Here is a 10,758-nt window from a genome sequence, read left to right on the forward strand (position 1 = left end):
TACAACAGAACGGTCCAGAACCAGAACCTCAGAGATCTGAGCAGAAACCAATGAGCTGAAGCAACACTGGAAAGAAGAGTGGGCCACAACTCCTCCACAACCATGAGAGAGACAAACAGGAACCAATGACCTGAAGCAACGCTGGAAAGAAGAGTGGGCCACAACTCCTCCACAACCAGGAACCCACTGAGAGTTCTGCTGCTGGAGGAGGTTCTGCTGGGTCAGGAGCTGGAACCAGTTTTTATCACATCTTTTTGATTTTGGCTTCATTTAATAAATTACGACACGATGGAATCTGTTATCAATTTACAAATAAGTTAATTCGTCTTGCTGCAGAGTAAATGTGCACGCAGTAACCACTCCAAACCACCAGGTGGCGTCTTTGTGTAACACATGAAGCTGCTGATGATCGTCTCTGCAGCTGGTGTGGGTTTCTGTTTCTGTAGGATTATTTTTTCATCTAAGTCTTTGTTTTGATTTACTAATAAAGGCAGTAGATTATTTTATTCTGTGGATTAAATCACTATTTAAGGCTGAAGTCACGCTGATGCTCAACATGTATAAAAGTGCACAGATGCTGCTCTTAAAAAAAAGAAACTACATTTACAGTTCAAGCAAAAGAACAAGAATGTTCTAAGTTAAATGTACATAAAATAATAAAATAGAATTATTCCTTTTAGAGTGTTTTTATGTAATTTTGAAGTAGTTGGTTAATCACATGTTTCTGACTGAAGGTTTGGACCGAACAGTGATTAATGACGGCTGGACAGTGAAAAAATGTGCATTCTTTAGTTTTTGGTGAACTTCTTTTGGCTGAAAAATGTCAATAATTTTAGGCTTTGAGCAGAAATCACAGGGTTGGAGAAGTCCGACTGTTTTGATGCGTTGGTACAAATTTAAACTTAGATTTATTAGACTACAGTTAAAAAAAACATTAAAACTGTAAACTTAGAAGAAGTTTTGTAAAAGCTGATTAAATCGAGTCCTTTGTTTACGTTCAGTGCAGACCTGCATTTCAGAATAGCATGTTTGGAAAAACTGGGGTAAACTCTTTTAAACTGCACCGTTCAGTATAGTTCATGATAATGAGCAACCCTGAACATCCAACACATTTTATTAGCTTTTAAAAGTTTTTATTTATTTGACTTTCTGCTGTAAAATCAGACTGCAGTGAAATGCGGTGTAACAAAACAATCTAAAGTTTCTGTTCAGTAAATTAATGTATACGGTGTACCAAATGACTGTTAGAGTCACTTAAATCTGAAGTGAATAACTAGTCTGAGTTGATGACTCATGTAGACCACGACAAACTTGTTAAACTTGTTTGTTTGCTCGGCAATGATCCGTCAGAGTCGTGTTTTCAGTGGTTATATCTTTATTGTATGAACAGGTGTCGTAGTAACACAGGGAGCTGAGCACATCTAACATGACAGATGACTTTTCAACAGCTCAGTAAAGACACGGAGTCATTTATTTCAAGCTCTTTCATTTGAAGACCTTGTCCCAGAGCTCCACCTTCAAAATGGCCCTGCCCATGGGCGACATGGTAGCCTTGATGTCCAGGGATTGGCCCTCGTAGGTGAGGTCGCAGCCGGTGGCCTCCTGCCGTTTGAAGCCCTGCTGATCCTTGTTGTAATACATTTCTTTGTACAGGCCCTCGTTGCACTCCTTGTCCTGGCTGTAGATCCCTATGGCATGCCAGTTCTTGTACATGTTGTAGTCGTACGGCACGGAGAACATGATAGCCACGACCTCCCTAGCACAGTTGCTGTGCCTCTCAAACAGGTCGTAGGTCAGGACGCCCACCGCACCCGTGGCTTTGCCCCCATGTTTGCTGAAGTTGCACACTTCAGTCTTCAGTGGGCGGACGGTGGGTTGAGGAGGGCTGTGCACGTAGCCGCTGTCCAGGAAAACCCTTGTTTCAAGCCGGAAAAGACAAAAATTAGAGTCTTCTTTTGCCAAGTAAGAGAACATAAACATGCACTGATTTCACACTTACTTGGGGTTAATTAGGCAGTAATTGTTGGTGAGGTTGGTGACCTCAATGGTGACATTTCTCCGGCTTTTGAGGTTGGCAGCTAAAGCCTCTGCTGATTCACTCATTGTTTTGCTTCTAAAGGTTTAACTGCAGATCGAACAGACTTCTGGTAAAAACAAAACAGTCTGCTGCTCAGAAACAAGCCCAGAGACACAAGAGAAGACCAGCTCACCTGTCTGGATCAGAGGTGCGTCGCTCACTCGTGCAGTTCCAGATTGGAAGCACTGTCTCCAACCTTCAGGTGAGACTTGTTGGGAATGTGAGACACCCAACATTGTCTCCACCCACCGCCCATCATGCCCTGTCTCAGACTTCGTCTTCCATCATGTCTGTTTTCAGACACATGTGAAAAAGGGTGCAGCCAACTGTGGACTTTCTTGTTCTTGCAGTATTTTCTTTCCAAACTTTAAGCCGGTTTGTTGAGTTTGTCTCATTCCTGAGGAGTTTCTTCATGCACCACACCTTTGTTCTTTGTTTTACTCTTGGTTTATTAAGACCAACGTGCCAAAACTGCTTCTGATTCAAGGTTTTATTTATCACATTTTATTCCTAAAATTAAAGGAAGGAGCATCAAAGACAAGAAGTGAGTTTCTCTTATTTTTTATTTTTATTTAAAGCACCCATAATGACAAAAGCATCATTCAGGAACATCAGCATCAACACCGATGCACTCGTTTGACTCTGAACAGCTTTACAAACAGTTCATCTGCCCATTTTGTCGTACAGCTCCAGTTTAATGATGGCGTGGCCTTCATCGGACATCGTGGCCCTCAAGTCCACATCCCGGCCCTTGAAGACCACCCCAGAGCCCTTGGCCTCTTGGCGCACAAAGTTGGTGAAATCCTTGTCGTTGTACATCAGTTTAAACAGCTTTTCGTCGCAGGCGCGCGTGTGCTCGAAGATTCCCACGCCCAGCCAGTTCTTGTAGAAGTTGTAGTCGAACGGCACGGAGAACATGATGGCCATCAGCTCGCTGCAGCGCCGCTTCTGCATGTCGTACAGGTTGTAGGTCAGGACCCCCACGGCCCCCGAAGCCGTGTTGTCGTCTTTGGTGAAGGAGCACACCTCCGTTTTGTTGGTGCGAATGGTGGGCTGGGGGGGGCTGAACGGGAAGCCGCTCTCCATGTGGATCCTGGAAGGAACAAGCAGAAGGTCCTGAGTAAGAAGGGTGAACATGTAAAGTTTCAACCACGTGGTTCCTGGTTCAGAAGGCATCAGAGGTCCGGTTTAACACGACGCTGACGTCTGTTGGTGCTCAATATGAAGTTAAAGACAAATAAAAAAAATAAAAAAAGGATCAAAGAACTTAATACTACACCAGAGAGACATAAAATACTAAAAATAACAAAAAAAAAACAAGCAACCCCCAAAAAAGTAAATATTTATGAAACAATTAAAACTGATATGCATTATTAATAATAAATACCAGAAATGATGTCACTGGAAGCCAAAAAAAGAAAAACAAATAACAATAATTCATTTAAAGTCAGTAAAAGAAACACAAAAAACAGATAAAAATGTGCAAAAATACCAAAAAGACTCAGAATGCCAGAGATGCAAATCAGCTGTAAAGACATTCAAAATAAATAAAAACTGATGCAAAATAACAATAAGCAAACAAAACATCTGGTAAACAGCAGAAATATAAAATCAGCCATTGAAACAAACAAAAATACATCTAATTTATTTTAAAAAGGACAAAATTACAATTTATTACAACCATGTGCAAAAAGGGAGGCTTCTTTTGAAACTTCCAGCTCCTTTTCTTACATTTTAAAGACAACTTGTGACATTTAAACCTTTTTATCACATTTTGTGGTAATACTTTTATTTGTTTTGGTCTTAAGTTGCTTTATAAAGAGAATATTAAAAGAGTAAATGCTTAAAACATGACAGGTGTTGGATTTTAATTCATTTCTAATTAAATTGATGTGATGTAGCTGTGGTGCTTTTGTGCAACAAAATACACGAAACCGTGAACAGATGTTTGTTTCTGATTCTCCTGGCTGTCTTACTTTGGGTTGATGAGGCAGTAGACGGCGCTGACGTTGGTGATCTCCATGGTGCAGTTACGGTTGGTGGTGAGGGTGATGGAGTGGGACTCTGCGGTCTCAGGCATGATGACGGCTGTGGTGGAGAAAACAGGCAGGAAGAGAGTCAGATCCTCAGGAAATGCAGCCAGGACATGAAACATCACAGAAAACTGGTTTATAAAAAAGCTCCATCACACAATATTAGATCGTAGTTTCACTCTTTGGTAAAAACACAGAAAAAAGCATGAATCTTTGTTTAAAAAGCGCTTACTTCAGGTAAGGTTGAGCTCACAGGTGGCAGAGATTCCTCTGAAAACAGGTCGGGTTTGGTTTGGAGACGAGTCTGAAGTCACGCCCTCTGAGTCTCACCTGAGCTGCAGGTAGGTGTGTTTGTGTCTTCATGTCCCTAAAAACACACTCAGTGCTTTTTAAAATGAGAAACAACACAAATAAATCAGGCGAACTGAGTCGAAACAAGCAAAGAACAATAAATCATGGAGTTATGCCGAGGATTTAAACGTCTGAAATGGTTCCACGGTTGCACAGAAATGTCTCAAACAGTTTTAATAAAAATATTCATCCCGATGAAGAAATAAAACGAACAGATTGTTTCTCATTGCTGCCAGATTCTGGATGAAAATCCTCAAAGAACCCCACCTGAAGCGACAAAAAATGACTCATGAAGCTGCAACAGTTAAACTGGTTCTTCTGGAAAACAGCCGAACTGATGGAGGTTCTGTGTTCTTTTCTTTGTGGGATTAATGTTGTTGGAACAGTGTCTGGATTCATGAACACAACCGGACAGAATCTGAATGCATGAAGCGTTTGTCTGAGCCCTGCAGGTTCTAGCATGCATCAACTATAAAAGTCTGAGAAAAAGGTGAAAAAGTCACCACTTTATTTGTCCAAATCACTTATTCTGACTTCATGGAAACGCCCAGGATCTCCTGCAGACACCACAACTACAGCAAGAAACAAAAATGATCCAAAAAAACAAACAAAACTACTATAAGAAATAATATTTATAAAAAATAAGACATCCGAAATAGAAATGCAATCAACTTGCTGCTGAAATAATTACAAAAAAGTGACACTAAATGACAAAAACAGGCTGCAAAAAGACATAAAACATGTTTAAACACAATTAACCACAAAATTATCTAATGTAGTGAGGAACCCCCCAAAAACAGCTAAAAATAATAAACAGAAAATACAAAATAACTATAAATTAACACGATGTTATGAAGTAAAAACCCCAAAACTACAATGAGACAAAAAGTCATCAAAGAAATATAAAAGCAGAAACATAAAGAAGACAATGAAAGAGAACAAAAAGTCAAATAAATGACAAAATGAGGATGAGTTTTATTTTCTTTAAACTTTAATCACTGATTTATTCACCTGTTCTGCTCAGGAGGGACGAGAGCAACACCTGCTGGAGAAAAATCTGCTCAACAAAAAATAAGTTCAAAATTAAACAAAAATATCTAACCTGGTTGAACTATAACTCGTATTAGAAATGACTTGTTAAATGCTGTTTGTTGTCCAAATACTGAAAAATAAAAGCTTAAAATATCAAGAAAATCAGCTATTTTTTGTTTGAATCCATGTTTTTAAAAATAAGTTACTTTAAACTACTTCAGTAGTTATTTAAGTTGGTTTGATTCAGTTAAACACAATTTATTTGCATTTTATTCAACCTGCACAACCAAATCTGTCCCTTAATGCAGCTCTGTTAGGTTTTATACATTTTGGCGTCACCTTGTGGTTAAATGAGTAAAATGAGTCTTTTCACTGCAGATAAAATCCACCAAGTTTGTCTTTTTTTCCCGTTTAAATCAGGATATTTGAAGTGTTTTTCTGTAAAATCACAACATTTACATGTGAGCCGTCAGAGGAGGAACCCAACAAACTGGATGTTACATCAAATGTTTAATAACTTTTCTTCCTGATTCTCCAAAAGGCAACAGCTTTGAGCTGCAGGTAAGACACTGACTGCTCATACCCATTTTCACGAACAAATGACGCCATTCCAAACTGCTTCCTGTTTCAGATCACTTCAGGGGGACGGGTTCCTGCAGCGATGGAGGCCAGACCCGTCTTCTCTTCGATCCACGTGTTGTAGTTGGTGACTCTGGCGTAAACGCCGGGTCGGTTTTCCCTCGCGCATCCGTCGCCCCAGCTGACGACCCCAAACAGGAAGAGCCTGCCGAGGACCTGGCATGCCAGCGGTCCTCCTGAGTCGCCCTGTTGGGGCGAGACGGGCAGCGTTACAGGAAGAGCTGATCTGAGACAGCAGAGCTGAGGTCAGGTTCAGACAGGTTCACATACCGCGCACGCATCCTGGCTCCAGTCGGGACGAGCAGCACAAAACATGTTGTCGGTGATCAAGTCTTCATAATATCCTTCCTGTCTGCAGACTTCGTCAGCGAGGAGGTCCACCTGAGCTTCTCTGAGGTTCTGAGAATAATGTGGTGACCCTGGAGAGAAGAGGAGAGGTTCAAAAACAGAACATTTATATTTAATCGTGTCGTTTGGATGCAAATCCCCTCATGGCTCAAGCTTTACGTCCAGCTGAACTTCCTCACCAAAACCCTCCTTCCCAAAGCCAGAGACCTCACAGGTGACCCCCGGCTGGAGCCTCTGCTGAGGCGGCGGCAGGCAGACCGTCTTCACCCAGAGGGTCTCCTGAGCACACCTTCCCTGCTTGGCCTCCAGCTTCAGCAGGGCTGCGAGGGAATCAGAAGAGATTTCCATCGATTTGGTTTCCAAATTCAACGTTCAAACAACAAAACAAAATTTAAAATGCTTATAAATCCCAAGTCCGAATGTTTAAACGAGTGGTGTCCTGGTCCTGGTCCTGGTCCTGGTCCTGGTCCTGGAGGACCTCCATCCTGCAGGTTTTAGATGTTTCTCTGCTCCTCAGCAGCTCTTCAGGTTCTGCAGAAGCCTTTTCATCACTCAGTCATTAAATCAGGTAAAACATGCAGGATGGTAGCCCTCCAGGACCAGGACTAGGACCAGGACCAGGACTGGACACCCTGGTTTAAATGTTTGGTGCACCTCATTTTTCCCAGGAAGTGTGAAGATTTTAATGTGTTTTATATAGATTTTGATGCTCTGACATTGCAAACATCCAACACAACCTTTTCCGCTAATTGACCTTTTTTTTTAAAGAAAATAAACTCATTAGTTTTCTTTTCTCATGTCGAGCTGACGGTGTGTCTTCAGTTCCCACCGATGTCATTGTTGTAGTTTCCCCAGCTGTTGTTGTACTCCTCATGGAGGAGGATTTTCTCCACGCTGAATGTTTGCTCTGCAGCTGAGTCGATCTGATTCAGGGCGCTTTTCCCCAGAGTGATGGAGAAGAGATGCTGTTTGTTCTGAAGCCTGAAACACAGGATCACAACATGAGTTCGGTCATTTTTCAGCACCTGCCGCAGGTCGACCTCGCTGCCTACCCGTTTTCGAAGCAGTGGGTGGCCGTGAGGACCCAGCAGGGCGAGATCAGGCTGCCCCCGCAGTGGAAAACTTTCTCCTTCCGTTTGTTGAGCTTGAATATGGCAGCGAACCACGGGTGGGATTCCGCTGTGACCACCGTTCCTCCCACAATCTTCATCTGCCTCCTTTCAGCCCGCTGACCACATGTCAGCCCTGCTGCTGGAGAACAAAACCAAACCAAAACTTTAACAGAAAAAAAAACTAAATTAGATCTGAAACATGTAAGAACTTACCTGTCTGCGCCTCAGTGGGCGCAGGTGGCGGTGCGGGAGTAACTGCAGTAAAGATTATTTGAATTATTATTATTTAAGCTCTGCTAAGATACGATCACTCCTAAAGATTCTCAGCTGGAACTCTTCCATGAGGTTAAAACTTACAGAGCTTAAAGCCACAGTGTGGAATATCACAGTATTCCCAGACCGGCTGGAGGTTCTTCCTGACGTAGCACCCGGGACGCATCCTGTAGTTTATGTTTCTGAAAGAAAAATGGTGTCAGATCAAGAAACTACAGCTGCTTAAAGTTTATTCAAGTAAAAAAAAGATCAGTTTCAACATCCATCAGATTCCCTGAAGGAATGCATATCGCCCGCCGCCTGTAAAGTCAACCTTTTAAATGAAGATGACAAATGATGGAATTGTAGCCATTTTGGTCGAACCTTTTATGCCTGATCTCATGCAACCATCTGTGGGAGTATTGAGGATGACTCTCAGCTACTACCACACTAAAGTTTAGCTTAAACCGACTCAGAGTAGATTTGTGTTTGCTAAAGCGGTATAGCTGTGGTGGCCATCTTAAATCATCATCATTTTGGGTGATGCAGAGTGTATTCAGATTTAACTCCGCCCACCTACAGTAGTTTATTAAGCCCCACCCACCTGCAGTAGTTGATTAAACCCCACCCACCTGCCGTAGTTGTTTAAGCCCCGCCCACCTGCAGTAGTTGATTAAACCCTGCCTACCTGCAGTAGTTGATTAAACCCTACCCACCTGCAGTAGTTGGTTAAACCCCGCCTACCTGCAGTAGTTGTTTAAGCCCCGCCCACCTGCAGTAGTTGATTAAACCCCGCCTACCTGCAGTAGTTGATTAAGCCCCGCCCACCTGCAGTAGTTGATTAAACCCCGCCTACCTGCAGTAGTTAATTAAACCCTACCCACCTGCAGTAGTTGGTTAAACCCCGCCTACCTGCAGTAGTTGTTTAAGCCCCACCCACCTGCAGTAGTTGGTTAAGCCCCGCCCACCTGCAGTAGTTGTGTCTCCCTGAGAGCAAGTCTGAGGACAGGTGGAGTCTCCGGGTGTCTGAGTCCCACGGCTCACAGGTGTTTCCACCTTCTGTTGTAGAAACGGAGCCTCTGTACCACAAACCAACACCTTCATAGCAGCTGTCATCGTTCACTGCAGCTGCAGCAGGATGAAGAGGAGGAGGATGAAGAGGAGGAGGAGGAGGAGGAGGAGGAGGAGGAGGAGGAGGAGCTGCACCTGTAAAAGACAGAACACCAAAGAAACCTGCATTTTCTGTTAAAACCCTGAGCTCTTAAATCTACTGAAGAAGCTGAAACTGAGTCGCTAGAGCTAAAAAGTGCAGAACACTAGCTAAAAAGCTAAATATAGCTAAAAGCTAAATATAGCTAAAAGCTAAAAGTAGCAGAACAGTAGCTAAAAGCTAACAGCAGCATAAAAAGACAAACAGATTTCAAGAAAAACAAAGTTTGTAAAAACTCTGAAGGGATCTCCATGTGTTTCTATGGGTCAAATATTCGTCAATAAAGTTAAATATTTAGAAAAGTATAAAAGTTTCAAAAACTTAAAGTCACAGAATGAGCTGAAGGTTTTGATGTGTGAACAGCTAAAATAAAACCAAGCATAAAGAAGTTGTTAGACTGTAAAAAGTGAAGTTTGGTTTGGAGAAAAGCTCCTCACCTGTTTCACAGCGGCGCCCAGAGAAACCGTCGGGACAAAGACAAAACATGTGTTGACCGGAGGTCAGGGACGGGACAGACCTTCCTCCGTTAAGACAGGTCTCATCTACAAGACCAAACATTATACTTTACTCTCAACAAACAGAACAACAGAACCTTAATGAGGTTCTCTTACCTGAGCGGTCAGAGGAGGAGGGCAGAAGAGAACGTGTCCTCCCTGTGTGGGCCTTCGGTCTCTGAAAAGGTTTTATAAATCAGAAACATTCATGAAGAAATCTAAATGCACCGTTTCAGTAAAAGCAAGCTAAAACGTCCTCACTGCTTCGGCTGCTGTCAGAGCTGAAAGGAGGAGGAGGAAAACGCCGAAGCTTCTCCTGGTTCTCATGTTTCGTGGCTGCACAGGCTGAGATCCGAACGGTGTCTGCAGCAGGTTGGAAAACAGAATCCGTCCTGTCGTCTCTGAGAGGAGGCGAGTTCTGATTGGCTCCCAGATGTTTGACAGCTGGCTGCTGCCTTAGATGTGGTCTGACGAAACATCTGTCTGAATAAGTCAGAACTGATCCTTTCTTCTCAGGAATCACATTAACGGCTGCCAGAATCTGTCCTGCAGCTGTTTACACCAAGAACTGTTGAACAGGCTGCGTCAGCCATGTTCCTCGCACATGTGTGAAAGTGTGTGTGAATATACACACACCTTTGACCTGCTGTGAGAATCTGCAGACATTTCCAGTCGATAGCATCAAACTATAAAGCACTGAAACCCACTGAAGTTCAGCTGTTGGTTTTCTGAACATGATGTTTTCTCATGAGTTTGAGCTTTAATGGTTTAAACCCATCATATAACATGACACGCTTCAAAAAAGACCAAAACAACCTCAGTCTTTAGGTCCTGGCGGTGCCGGAGGTCCTTTCAGCCGGAGCTGGCTGACAGGTCGGGTGTTTCTCAGCTGTATCCTCATCCTGTGATGCCCAGAGAGACCAAGTTCTGAAACACTCAGTCGATGTGCAGCGACTCGTTTCTTAACATCAACCATTTAACAAATGAGCCTCTGAAGTTGTTCCAAGCCCCTGAGCGCCTCTGTGTTTACAGTAATTATGTTATTAGGTTGCTTCAGATCCGCCCCACTACCTTATTTAGGAGCACCTCTGACTCACATTCCATGAAATTCCTCATTTTCCTGCATCCAGACATCGTGCAGGGAGGAGAATCGCTCACAGGATATATTTACATCTAAATGGAGGCGTGTCAGGGGAGGAGTCTCGTATAG

General features: G+C 42.9%; 3 protein-coding genes across 7 annotated transcripts; all 3 read right to left on the minus strand.

The window, feature by feature from the left end:
- Nucleotides 1-1,357: 1,357 nt before the first annotated feature.
- LOC108248997 (DELTA-stichotoxin-Hmg2b) lies at nucleotides 1,358-2,367 on the minus strand. Its single transcript, XM_017438090.3, has 3 exons — nucleotides 2,211-2,367; nucleotides 2,000-2,125; nucleotides 1,358-1,915 (listed from the first exon to the last, which is right to left on the minus strand). The coding sequence occupies exons 2-3, from the start codon at nucleotides 2,101-2,103 to the stop codon at nucleotides 1,486-1,488; spliced, it is 534 nt and encodes a 177-aa protein (XP_017293579.1). The 5' UTR covers nucleotides 2,104-2,125; nucleotides 2,211-2,367; the 3' UTR covers nucleotides 1,358-1,485.
- Nucleotides 2,368-2,622: 255 nt separating this feature from the next.
- Nucleotides 2,623-4,798, minus strand: LOC108248996 (DELTA-actitoxin-Ate1a). Its single transcript, XM_017438089.3, has 3 exons — nucleotides 4,343-4,798; nucleotides 4,054-4,165; nucleotides 2,623-3,170 (listed from the first exon to the last, which is right to left on the minus strand). The coding sequence occupies exons 2-3, from the start codon at nucleotides 4,155-4,157 to the stop codon at nucleotides 2,741-2,743; spliced, it is 534 nt and encodes a 177-aa protein (XP_017293578.1). The 5' UTR covers nucleotides 4,158-4,165; nucleotides 4,343-4,798; the 3' UTR covers nucleotides 2,623-2,740.
- A 141-nt stretch (nucleotides 4,799-4,939) lies between these two features.
- On the minus strand, nucleotides 4,940-10,443 carry plaub (plasminogen activator, urokinase b). Of its 5 annotated transcripts, none has more exons than XM_025011103.2 (11): nucleotides 9,810-10,443; nucleotides 9,666-9,726; nucleotides 9,492-9,596; nucleotides 8,813-9,077; nucleotides 7,950-8,047; nucleotides 7,806-7,847; nucleotides 7,533-7,728; nucleotides 7,310-7,461; nucleotides 6,660-6,800; nucleotides 6,403-6,551; nucleotides 4,940-6,318 (listed from the first exon to the last, which is right to left on the minus strand). In XM_025011103.2, the coding sequence occupies exons 1-11, from the start codon at nucleotides 9,873-9,875 to the stop codon at nucleotides 6,121-6,123; spliced, it is 1,473 nt and encodes a 490-aa protein (XP_024866871.1). In that variant the 5' UTR covers nucleotides 9,876-10,443; the 3' UTR covers nucleotides 4,940-6,120. The 5 variants fall into 5 exon arrangements, with proteins under 5 accessions (XP_024866871.1, XP_024866869.1, XP_024866872.1 ...); XM_025011101.2 differs by having other exon boundaries at nucleotides 7,533-7,731; nucleotides 9,810-10,437; XM_025011104.2 differs by having other exon boundaries at nucleotides 4,953-6,318; nucleotides 7,533-7,731; nucleotides 8,813-9,050; nucleotides 9,810-10,433.
- Nucleotides 10,444-10,758: the final 315 nt, after the last annotated feature.

The sequence above is a fragment of the Kryptolebias marmoratus genome, linkage group LG17 (genome assembly GCF_001649575.2).
Source record: "Kryptolebias marmoratus isolate JLee-2015 linkage group LG17, ASM164957v2, whole genome shotgun sequence".
Lineage (NCBI taxonomy): Eukaryota > Metazoa > Chordata > Actinopteri > Cyprinodontiformes > Rivulidae > Kryptolebias > Kryptolebias marmoratus.